At 38.8% G+C, this 13,038-nt stretch overlaps 1 protein-coding gene across 4 annotated transcripts in view; it reads left to right on the top strand.

Moving 5' to 3' along the window:
• Nucleotides 1–1,548: 1,548 nt before the first annotated feature.
• The window catches only part of mtmr3 (myotubularin related protein 3), a 35,532-nt gene continuing 24,042 nt past the window's right edge, over nt 1,549–13,038 (top strand). For all 4 annotated transcript variants that reach the window (XM_044112778.1, XM_044112780.1, XM_044112777.1 and 1 more), the window contains exons 1-5: nt 1,549–1,742; nt 4,714–4,789; nt 6,717–6,773; nt 8,071–8,160; nt 8,807–8,923. In XM_044112778.1, the coding sequence (XP_043968713.1) occupies nt 6,771–6,773; nt 8,071–8,160; nt 8,807–8,923 (210 nt within the window). In that variant the 5' untranslated portion in view covers nt 1,549–1,742; nt 4,714–4,789; nt 6,717–6,770. The remainder of the gene's footprint in view (nt 1,743–4,713; nt 4,790–6,716; nt 6,774–8,070; nt 8,161–8,806; nt 8,924–13,038) is intronic.

The following is a 13,038-nucleotide window of genomic DNA, read 5'->3' as shown; positions in this document are numbered from 1 at the left end:
AAAGTAACCCTACATCCTCGGGACAAAATGTGCTGAATATATTGAGATATAGTGTACAGATTTTAATAAACCAAACTCTGTCGAGCCAGTTCTTGTCTGGCAAGCTTGCCCACGTTTTAGACCTTCTCTCAGGGTAGTCTTGCTTTTTAAAGCTTTACTGAAACGGTTGCTCTCATCGGTTATGGTGATCATGATAAACATGTGGTGTAGAGAATGACTCTGTTATGCTCTTCAATAAATGATGACGTGGATCTTGTATGGTCACTGGAGTTTGAGCTGTCCCATATAAAGTCGCGGTTTGCTCGGAGAACCGACGCAGTTTTTGTAATTCATCACGCGGATGTGTGTCAAAGTACAGCGCAGACTGGAAGCAGCAGAAAGAGGCTTATTGGGTTGCTTTTTCTACGTAAGATCGGCAGACTTGCTCTCCAACGACAGTTTTATTTTCCTCTCGGAGGCGGAAAAGCTTTTGTACCGTTTTTCCAGCAATCATCCTCTGTGCATAATATACTCTGATTAGATTTGATTAGATTTTCTTATGGAGAAAACGTCATTGTTTTTCATATTAACATGGTCACGTGAAAAGAAATGTATTTACCCTGACCGTGATCTTCTCATGTAAACATCATCTAATTGTTTTTGCATGCAATTAATTCCGGTCACGACAAGGGGATATAGACTGTTTTTGTTTGTTTGTTTGTTTGTTTGTTTGTTTTTGTTCTTCTTACACAGGAACGGTGAATCCGAACTTATGGTCATTTTTACATTAGCAATGTCCATGCATGGTGCAGCTGATTTAGATATGACTTGCAGAATCATTACGAATCTGTCGAAAGAAAACTCAAAAATTCTTGGTTAATATTTAAATTAAGGTTATTTTGTGCCATATCATATGTTTCATGCATTTTTCCTTGCAGAGGAATTTCTTGTGTGTGGGGCTGTTTGTAACCCAGTTCAGAAAGAAAAGCCTAGCTTTGTTTTTAATTATGAACTTTAAACTCAATAGTTTTACTTTATAATTGACATTAGTCACTAAAAAGAAAGTAGCTGGCAAGCAAAAATGTAGACGATCGGAAGAAATATATATATAAAGACAAAAGTGGCTACAACTCTGGCACTGAGGGTTTGTCCCAAAGAAAATTTGTTTAAAGGTTGCCTGTAAGGAAGGCTCCAAAAATGTTTGAAATGAACTGTAAGGCCTCACATGTCAATCTATCAAAGGTCAATGGTATGCCAATTTTCTTGGAAAATAAATTGCATATGTAAGCCATCAGTCAATACATTTTTGTTTAAGACCTGCGGTGTTGTGTATTTATTTTCGCATAAAAAGGATGCATAGATGGATATTTTTGCCTATAGAACTCTATACAATTGTGTTTCAAGATGTGACGTTGTTTTATTAACTAGACCGTGAAATGTATGCTTCACCACCGCTTAGTATTTTTGCGGTAATTTGGCAGTATGGACAGTGTTTACATTATTGTACCGCGTGGTGTTTCTGAGCCACGCCCCCTCACGTCTGCTCTCGCTCACGTAATGACGTCGCCGGCACGTATGTTGTCGGGCTGGAGATTTCGCGGCGATGGCGACCGAGGCTCGGCGCTGGAAGGGGACGTATTGAAAGCGAGGCTTTGGCTTGGATATGACGAATGCGTATTTGTTGGAGATTGCTTTGCTCTTCAGTTATTCCATTGGCTTCGGATAAATCCTCGGCCGCGGACTTCTCAACACTCCTCTGACTGGTGAGTCAAGCGGCTGTAGTCTCGTCCGCGGTGTGTTTTGACAGAGGCCTCCGTCCCGGGGTCCGCCCTCCATCTCATAACAAAAACACTCGCACTGAGCGGCTAGCTCCAGTAGCTACAGGCTAGCAAGTGAACTTACTGGCTGTTCGGTGGTATAACCAGCGCTCGGACAATGCAACATAACAGTGCATTGCAAAAATCATTAGAGCTAGTGGTATTCCTTAAACGTCCTCTTAGGACTAGGCTCTAGTGTACGCTACTATTTAGCTGAAATTGCCTGACGCTAGCTCGCTAATTGTTGATGTTAACGTCAGTTAGCTTGCCCAAAGAGAACGAAGACAAGTCATAATTTTAGTTTTCTCCGTCGCCACTTGAGTACGTTGACATAGAAAAGTGGAGTTAACTGCTACCTGACTGTCAATAAATAATTCATCTGTAGTCAAATTTATGTTTTGAAGCTCAAACATTTAAATAACGACTGTGATTTTATTGTAGCTCATGTCATACAAAGCCCAGGGTGCAACAGCATTTTTCTTTTTTATATTTAGTCTGTTCGGTCGAAGCTTTTTTACCGCTGACCAGCCGTTAATGGCCGGTTGTCAGGGCACTCCACCGTCCTGGTTGTCAGTTTGGACTTTCTCAACTAGCTAAAACCGCGGAGGCGGAGTGATGCTGCGGCTCTTGTCACGGGACAGGAGTAACGCTAAGGCTCTAACGGAGCTTATCCTTCCGTGTGTGATTCTGACTGAAGCCAGCCGGGCTCTGCTCATAAGCCTTCCGCTGTAAACAGAGCCGTGCCGTGCCTCGGTCAGATATGCTTTATCAGGTAGCACCAGCAGTAAAAGCAATGAAGTAATGACCTCATTTGCCTGCTTCTTGGAGACGAGGCCTTGTTTATGGGGCTCATCTGTTACCATTTCGATTATTTTTTTTTCTCGCATGTTTCTCTCTTTTTGCCCTCCCCTTGCCTGGGCATCTTAAATGTTTATGAGTAGGTGTGTTGTGCTCCTGAGCTGTCCATTCACTGACCCTCTTAGATCAGATTTCAGTCCCTGCAGTAAGAGCTGACCTTTTCAGCTATTTGTTGGGCGGTTTGCTGAGATATCCCTAACAGGTTGCCTGTTTAGAAGCAAGATGTTTTGGTCTTTTTTTTCTTTAAATGCTACATCTATATAAACACACTTTAGCAATGTAAAAGAACATTACGGTCATAGCAATTAGATTTGTAATTATGTTTAAATTTGTGTTCTTGTTCTTTATGAATATAACTTTGCCACCCTGGCTATAAAATAATACAGTTTACTTAGCTAAGGCTTTATGTTTGGCAACCTTTTGTAAGTCTTCCCTGCTTTTTGTCAGTTTATTTTAATATCCAATAATAGCATGTCTTTCATAATGAATTAATTAAATGCATGATAAATTAAAGCTCAATAATTTCCATTTACATAATTTATTGTTTTTCTCTTTTCTCTCTCGCTTTCTACCACAAACTGATTGACAGAACTCTTCAGTCTGGTGCGCCGCTGTGAACAAACCCCCTTTTTTAGGAACAATTTTGTTTACAAAAACTTCATGATTCTTTTTCTTTTTTCTGTTTTGGTTATGTATTTTGTATATTTAAAATGTCTTCCGGTTCTGGCATTAAATATTTGTTAGAATCTAAAGTTTATTGATCTTGGAGAATGTGTTCTTGCATTATTATCCCATTACGATTATATCACTTGAAAATGATTCAAAACAAACAATGTCATCCCGCATTGCAGTAAATTTTTAGACAATTTATTGTCCAGAAAAGCTAGTTTTTGTGACAAACCTACCAATAGCTGAATTAGCTCAACGTTGCTAACAATGATGCATGTTTTCCCTCTAACAAATTCTCTGACAGTGAGTTCACAGCTGGCTAATCGAGTTTGTATTTCTGCTGCATGATTTTGCTAAATGAAAAAAGAAAAAGCTAATTATCTGTGTCCATTCTGTGGAACGGTCTACAAGACACAAGATTTGGTTCTGCTGAGTTGTTTTCCATCTGATTGGTTTCTGTGTGTGCTCGCCATGATGACGATTTGTCAGTACTGTTTTGATTTGAGTCGTGTTTACATACGATACTGAAGTTTACCCGTATGCCTGCCATACCAGCTGATCGTTTTCACTAGAGATGCAGGGACGGAGCAATTGGTCCACAATGTGTCAGCTGCAAACTTAGCTTAATTCGTCTATCGTGTCACTGGTGTATAGAAAACCCTATTTAAAATAAGCAAACAACACTTAGTCTGGTGGGGTGGCAAAGTAAAGCCTGGTGCTCCTCCAGGCTTATAATACACCGAGGGAATCCCTGAAGTTAAGATCTTTTGTAATAAAACTGGTTTTCTTCACAGACTCCATTTGTTCTATTTTTGCTATTTTTTTGTAAAGTTTGGTACAAAATACTGCAGGCCTCCAGAGCACAAAATGTGAAAGAAGAGGAGGAAGCAACAAAAGACTACAAATGGACTTGCGCTATGCCTTGTGTGATGTCACCAGAACCACACGCGAGTGGGAAGCTTTTGTCTTGAATTAAATATGAATTCACCAGAAACTAACCAAATTAAAACCGTCCATGCTTTGCTATTCTGTAGTTGATAAACTACATCTGACGTCAGTTTGATTGATTTTTCATAGGAAAGCTTCAAAACAAGTTGTGTGTAAATTTAGTTTTCATGTGATCAAGACTCATAGCTGGCCAGACGTGGACTTGGTGCCTTAGGCACCAGCAGGCATCTTTTTTTCTTTTTTTTCTCCAATCCACATCTGAGTTTAATTGGTATCTCAGAGCTCACATGCATGCCACTGTGACCACCACTACATCTACGTTTGCCAGAGAATCAAAAGGGCTCCTGTAGTTTGTAAAGAAACCTTCTGTTTGTGTAAGTTTGAGGATATTTAAGAAGTAAAAAAAAAAACATTTTCTCACAGTTTCTGTTCATTTCCACAGATTTCCACGTCTTCCTTGTTAGAATTTCCGAACAGATTAACCAGGACTGCAAACTGATCCGTGCCAACCTTCTGCAGTAAGTTTTAATCTGTAATGATTGACAGTTTTGTTTGTCGTCTTCAAACTGACCCGAGATTTCATGCTAATTATTGATTTGTCTTTTTTTTTTTTTCAAAACTTTGAACTGCTGATACAAATTTCATCTGATTGAGTTCTTATGGTCAAGCCATCACCACCCAAAACATTACTTTTCTAGCCTTTCTGTTTTTATATGGGATTGATCATTTATATTTGGAGTTGGTAATAAATCAATTTATATTTACTAATTGAATTTTTGGTTTTTGAAGATTACATTTATTGAAAAACATTTTTTTTTTCTTTTCTTCCCCTGTTTTTTTTTTTTTCTTTTACCAATGCACTTCTTAAATTTCTGTAGTTCAGAGTGATGTCTGCATCTTGTTTGACAAATGGAATATGAGAGGCATTATTTTTCAATTATGACAGTAGATTTGTCATATTACAAGAATATAGTCATAGTATTATGAGAATAAAGTTGTATGACAAGACAATAAAGTTGAAATTATATGAGAATGAAGCATTAATATTACCAGAATAAAATTGTAATAGTAGCAGAATGAAGTAATTGTTTTATGAGAACTCCAAAATGGAAAATAATAAAAATTTAAATTAGGAATGTTGAGCATTTTGTGAAGTTATGCTTTGCTGTGGCTTTTACAGATAAGGAAGTGCTGCATTTTTCAACATATCAACATCAAACTACCAGCAGCAGGACTCTGAAACTGTTGTGAAACTCACTCTGTGTGGTTCTGTTTCAAAAAAAGAACCACACAGACTGAGTCAGATCTCAATAACTATCAAAGATTTCATCTCTTTAAATCAACCTTTTCCTTGTAACTTTAAGACTTTCTTGTAAAATTTCATCTTTATTCTGCTAACATTATGACTATATTGATGTTATTAAACTATATTGATATAGTTTAATATATCTCCCTAATGCTCCGGCGCACAACTCACAAAAAGAATGATCGAACTAGAAATCACCATTTGAAAATATGTTTTGTTGTTTGTGATTTTATTTTGTTTTTCGGAGTAGAGGTGATGTCACACTGTGTGTATTAGAGAATTGCTTCTATAAAACAGGATTTCACTGTTATTTTAACATGGACACATTAAACCGTCTTCAGCATTTTATACAAATATTTTACCTGTAAGATTTCCAAAAGGAGGAGCGACATTTCCAAACCACCAAGATCCATTACAGACAGAAACTGAATCTTCAAAAGGATAAAAAGGAGCGACGTTGCTGTTTGATCTTCCAGATTTATGCTAAATTTAAATGGTTTTACTACTCATTCTTCCTCTAAATTCATTTGAAATTCCCCTTTGATACTAAAAAAAGCTACTTTTCTGTCTACAGTACTTCATCTTCTCAATGAAGAATGTTTTCATGACCTAGTAACACTCAGGTATGGCGTGTTCACCGAGGGGAAAACGGATCGAATGATTGAGTTTCCAGTCTGCTGATCCGCGGTTAAGATAACTATTGTCCAGTTACCTTAGTGTTTCTAAGCTGATGTTCACCAGTGGACCCGTCTGGAACAAAACGGTCAGATTAAAGAGAGATGATGGATGTTGTGCAAACGGCGGTCTCTGATTGGAGTCAGTGTGGGAAAATGAAAATGCGGTTACAGTTCAGCCTCCGCAGCTCCCAGAGTCCAATAACCAGCAACCACCTCATGAAGCAATCCCAGAGAAATCTGCAGCAAATTATTGAATTTGTTTTTCAATTCAGACAGGCCTTATTATGACGGTGGACTGATGGGGAAATGGAACAGTTTTACATGCGAGGCAGCTAGAGTTGCTGATTTAAACCCCCCAAAAAACCTCAGAATAAGTCAAATTAAAAATTATTGCCTGTTCAACCAGATGCCCCTCGATGTGAAGTGTTTGTAAGTATCTCTCTGTGTTTCTGTGTTGAGCAGACATAACCGAGCCGGAGTTCCTCCCTGGGAGACCCACACTCCTTCACAGGGGCCATGGTAAAGCATCCTCACTTTGTTTACTGCCATCAATGCTAATAGTCGTGTCCCCTGTCCTGCAAGCAATCTGCAGAATGGGAGCGATCCATTGATTATCGCTTTCAGTCAGCCCTGATAATCAGGAAGCAGACGGTTGCGTCAGCTCCGAATGTGTCAAAGGTCTTCTGAGGACAGCTGTCAGTTTCCACTGCACAAATGTTTTATCATTACTTTGTGATGTGGGCTGCTGACTGGATGTGCATTTCCTGTTTGAGCTGCTTCTGTTTTCTGTTGTTTTTTTTCCCCTCTGTAATTATTGTAGCATAGTAAAGTGCTGTCCTTTTAGCTTCATGCTAAATCCAGCCAAGTTGTTCACCAGTTGGCAATTGGTGAACAACTCTATGCTTATGCTGACTCAGCATCTCACAGGACGTTTTACTGCTGTTTATTGTTAGCGTTTTTCCTTTCACCACAACACCCCTCCCCCCCATCCAAGACTTTAAATTCTGCATTCCTTTTTGAAATGAAAATATGGATTTGTTTAAAGGGTCAGTATTATGTAAAATTGAGCTTTGCATCATGCTAAAGTGTCATTCCCTCATCAGAAACGTACCTGGAGTGTTTTGATTCATTCATGCACGTTTGAGAACTTCTTTAATCTCCCGTGGCAACCATTCAGCTTGCAAAACGCTGGATGGACCTAGCCATGAGCCATAGAGGAGCCATGTTGTGACGACGTCCTAAAGGCGGAGTTTCAGCAAGAAAGAAGTTTTTAAAGAGACAGAGGCCCAATTTGAAGGCGTAAAATTTCTTCTAAGTCATATTTGATCTATATAGCATTTATTGTAACCACTGATACTAACATAATTCTTCATAGTGCCATAAAATACAGCCTCTTTAATTCAAGTTGTCTGAGTTTCTAATTTTGGGAGTTCTGTTGCTTTGGTTGAATCTATCTTTCATGGTTTGTCGTTTTAAAATCATCCTGGTTGCGTAATATGCTGCGGTGGAAAGAGGAAGACGGTCGTTGTGACATGCTGACCATTTACGAATCCTCTGAAAGCCAGCCTTGATGCTCTCTGCGACCGAGCTGGGAGAGAAAGCTGAAATAAGGCCGTGTGTGTGTGTGTGGGTGTGTGTGTGTGTGTGCTGGACTGGAGATAAGCAACACGAAGGAAATACTCAACTAACCATCTCCTGTCACATGTCCCGAATTTAAATTAAAACTAAAGAGAAATATGACAGTGAAAGAAAGCTGTGGTTTTGAAAAGCTGACGCCGGTTAGCTTGCAGATAAACATGCTTTGCTGTCTGTGCAGGAGGAGGAGGGGCAGCAGAGCCTGGAGTGCATCCAGGCCAATCAGATCTTCCCCAAGAAGTCCCCAGTGCTGGAGGAGGAAAACATGCAGGTGAGCCACGCCGTGTCCTCGCTGGTCATCTTAAGCCGTGAAACGGTTCACCCTCACTGTTGATTTCTGCTAATTAATCAGTGGATCGCTCCCGTTCTGCAAATTGCTTGCAGGACAGGGGACACGACTATTAGCAATCATCGCAGTAAACAAAGTGAGGATGCTTTTAATAGTGAGTTATTAAAAGCGTACCTTCAGTTTAAGCATAAAATAAAGCAATGAAAGGAGAATAAACATCTTTGGGATCTCGCAACAGCAGTCCGGGTTGGATTTTGGATCTGCGTTTTCTCTTTTTCTCTCTCTTTTACTTTCGGAGTTGATTTTCGAATCCGTTTTCCTTTACAAGCTGCAATGCGAGAGAAAAAAAAATTTTCATCTCGATTAGTTGTGTGTTTTAGAAGCAGAGGCGACATTGTTCTGCAGTGAGCGGTTGCTGTAAATATAGCAAAACATTGTAATCATTAAAATGATCAATAAGTCAAATTTTAAAGTCTATGTGTGAGAGCTCAAATTGACTGCGTTCTGTTCAGGCGTTTTGTTTTCTGTTCAGAAAGTCTTTTGCCTTATCATTTTTGCTGATCTGATCTGTGTGGCTTTACAGTTCATGTCAGATTTCTTTTCTCTCTCCCTCTCCTGCTGTTGCTAGGTGCCCTTTCCCGAGCTGCACGGGGAGTTCACAGAGTATGTCGGGCGAGCGGAGGACGCCATCATCGCAATGTCCAACTATCGCCTACACATAAAGTTCAAGGAGTCCGTTGTCAACGTAAGTGTGTCCGAAAAGTTTCCAACGAGCTTTAAAGTTGCAAATCTGATAAGAGAACATCGGTCGCCCGACGACTGGAAATAACTCCAGAACGAAGTGCGTTGTGTGTGTTGGAGGCTGTGTGAAAGTGTGTGACTTTGTTTTGTGAATGAACAGAGCCGGCCTGTTGAGCCAGGCCATTCAGACCTGATTTCCAACGGCAGCAGCGCCGCACAGCTCCTCTGCAGCCTCTGTTTCTCCCCACTCCCCCCATCCTCTCTGGACTTGCTGTTGCTATGGTTGCAGCTGCTCCAGAGGGGATGCACAACAGTCAGGCCCTCTGTTTGGCTCTCTCAACCTTTTCACTCCATAAAGGAGACAGACCGGTTTGTTTTCATTACACACAGCACAAGTAGTTTAAATTGGAAATGTCTTCGCTTTCATGTTAGTATAAAGTACAGTATAGAGTTTATTATGACAAGAAGCTAAAAAATAGATAAATAATTAAAGTTACATTTGTTTAGGTTTCATAATTCTTCTAGAGCAGCTGCATTTCCATTACTAATGTGCACAATTTCGCAAATGAGATTTTTTCCATTAGAGAAGAAATACAATTAAATTTCTTATGTAAATAAGTTTGTTCACACAATAAAAAACACGATCCTCCGTCATACTTCCTGTCGTCTTCTTCGACATTTCCACCAGTAGTAACGTCCGGTTATTGATCAAGTGTCTTGTGATGCAGATAAAATGTTTTCATTGCAGTTTTGTGAAATACATCTATTTTGATGTGGCCAAAAAAACTCACCTCATCCCAAAAACGTCACAAAACGTTTTATCAAAAACTTGAGTTTTTTTTGTTTTGTTTGTTTTTTTCTTTATAACTGGGGCACTTCCATTCAGCAAATTTATTTTTGTAGTTTCAATCTGCGCAATTTTATGGTTAAGGGAAACGCAGTTAGTGTGGTTCCTAGAACAAAATGAACTGTTGTGATTTAATCAGTGTGTTTTTTCACTGCACTCTTACAAGAAATTCTTCCAAATTACTTTGATACCAAATTAAATGTTTACCAAAACTCAACCGCTTTCCTTAAGAAAACATGAGTTTTGTTTAGACACTGCTAATACTGATACTATGCTAATTTTAGCCAAGTCCATTCTTCCTCAACAATCAAATTAATTCCGAATATTTCCCTCCAGCTTTTTCCTTCTCTACAGTTTAGTGTTTTTACTGTGTGGTCGTTATGAATGGGCTTAGTCCTGAACTCAACAGCCACACAAAGGATCAATGCCCTGCTTGTTTAACTACTTTAATGGCTTCTGCTTACTGTACAAAATGTTATACTCCACAATATTACTGGAATAAATGATGCTTATTGAATTTAAATGGGCCCCATTGGAATTTGTAGTGTTTACTATCATTTTGTATCATTTAAGGACATATTTGTTGATGTGCCCATTAAATAGCAGCAGTGTTGTAACTTATGTTTGTCTCATGAAAAATGCTAAGTGATTCTGTGATTTTATTTTTGTGATTTAAATAAAAAAAAATTTCTGAAACAAAGTAGAAAAGAATAGTTTATTGCAGGAGGTTTTCTGTAATAATAAAAAAATATGTACAGGTTTCTAACTTTTTTATGGCCAAATGTGTATTTATAAATATTTTATTGGTTTAGAAAATGTTTTTTTTGTTTTTTTTTTAAGTCTAATCTCAGCAAAAAAACTGTGAACTTTCTTCTTAAATTCTTGCTGCTTTCGTTAAGTTTAAGTCTGTTGATCAGTGATATAAAATCAAAGTAAAAATCATGTAGTAAAAGAATAAAATACTTTAAGTTGTATTGAACATTTTCCTTTTAAAAAAAGATCTCATAAAAACGTATGAAGCGTTCATCTGCATCAGCTCTTTTTGCTGGAAGGGCCGTCTGTCTGCAGTCAGACAGCACACACACTTAAACAATAAATTGTTTTATTGAAACATTAAATCGGCTATAAATTATTCAACATGACATTCTTTAAAAAACCCAGAGTTATAATTTAAGGTTGGTAATAATTGGAATGCATTATGTGAGCGCAAAATAGAGATGTGACTGTCAGTTCATAATGAAGAAAATGTGGCTATTTTGATGATTTCGCTGCATGTGTTTCCTGTTGCTGCCCGTCCATCCCTTCACGTGTTACTGGGGGTGAGTCTGAGTTTTAATGGCCCTCTGGTTACCTACCAGAGTTCTCCTCACACACATTGGCTTGAGTCTGTGTTACATGACAGCACTGTAAGGGCCCAGAAAACAGCTGCGGGAAGTTCTGGAGCAAGGTGAGCGAGGGAATGAAAAGCAGTCAAAGAATTTCGATGACGGCCAGATTAGAGATGCAGATCGCAGCACAGGAATTAAACAGTGACGGCAGGATGTGGAAACATCCGGAATATGCAGCAACGGCAGCCCTGCGGTCGCGCTAAAAGTGCTAACAAATGGACATTCCCCTCTTACATGACTGTTCTCTTTGTTTTTATTTTTTGTTTTTGTGGTGGGGGGTTTAGAGTTGTTGTTGTGAGGTTTCAGTAAGTATCCTGCAGAGCTGCATGGAGTGGAGTGGTTGAATTTTAACCATAGACCTGACTGTGTGCTTCCCCGCTAACTAGCTGGTGCCTCAGGGACCGGAGGCTTTAATGCTTGACACCAGATGTTAGTTTTAAGTAGCTCCTGTAAATTAGATGAAAGAAAAAGATTGGATGTCCATACAAAAGATGAAGGTTGCCAGCCGCCTGTCCATCAACAAAACTGTCCCTGCCTTTGTGTTCTTGTAATGAAAGCTGACTTGTACATTAGCTGACTGGCAGTCATGCATGACTGTCAGAACATAAGCTTCAGCCTCACCTTTTCTAAAAGCCCACCACACCACCATGAAAAGCTCCTAATTCATGAACAAAGTATAAAGTATCAGAACTGCCTTCCTGCTCTTTTCATGTCTTATCTGGGCAGTTCTTGTGACAGTTCTGTACTTTGAATCATATTTGCCTGTAGTTGATGTGACGACTGAAACCAGTGTCAAGGAGGATGTATAAGCAAGCTCTTTGTGTGTGTAAGCCAGTCGCAATAAGAATAAATGAATGAATCGCACGGTAAATTAAAATGAGTGCGATCATTTTCATTTGGACAACAGCGTTTTAAAGAGATTCTCTAACAGGTTGGAGAGTTTGCACTGCCTCAAACTTGCCTGTTTTCCCTGTCAAAGCTGAATGATGATTATTTTTTTGAAGTGCAGTTTTGGTTGCAGATGCTTTATAATCCATTATAATTATTGTCGTTTTGTTTGTTTATTTTGAATCTTTTAATTGTTTTCCAGTTCCAGTGCTAAATATTCCTCAGAAATAATTATTTATTTTTATCTTTGGGTGGGTATACTTGCACTAATAAATTATTATTATTATTATTATTATTATTATTATTACTATTATTATTATTATTATTATTATTATTTATTAGTTGAAAATTGTCTCAAAATGACATAATGCTCATTTATTGGAATCATTTCTGGGACAATTTTTCATCCAGCAAACTTTGATATTGTGACAGACCTACGTGTGTATAATGATTTTGTGCTGACACACACACACACACACACACACACACACACCTCGGAGGATTTAGTATATTTAGAGCCCACGGGGATCTGTGGTGTGTTACGCTGTTAACTACTGCAGTTTGTGTAACCTGATAATTGTCTGCATGGCCCTGGATGGTCACTTGGTCTGGTAGCCATGCATTTGAAGTGACAGTCACCCTGCTGGCCGCTAATTCTTGGCTCTGAACGTTTACTGTAGTGATCCTGACTAATTTGTTAAAGGGATTTTCAGTCTGCTGTCGCCACATGGCCTGCACTGACTGCATGATTGGTACACGTCTTAAATACTCTTTGCTGGTGATCCAAATGGGTGTTGTGTATCTAATGTCTCACATTTCGTCTCCTCCATAAGAGCAGATTTATAGCAAACACTTCAACTTTTTTTTATTTTATTTTATTTCTTTTTCTTTTTTTACGTTTTGTCACTTTACAACCACAAGCTATATTTTACAGGGATTTTAATTGAAAGGTGTGAGGTGCATTTAGATTCGCATACCCACCCACGCCCTAACCCA

This window comes from Gambusia affinis, linkage group LG03, assembly GCF_019740435.1.
Source record: "Gambusia affinis linkage group LG03, SWU_Gaff_1.0, whole genome shotgun sequence".
Taxonomy (NCBI): Eukaryota; Metazoa; Chordata; class Actinopteri; order Cyprinodontiformes; family Poeciliidae; genus Gambusia; species Gambusia affinis.
Note: the sequence above shows the minus strand (reverse complement) of the source record. Positions and strands in the feature narration are given on the sequence as shown.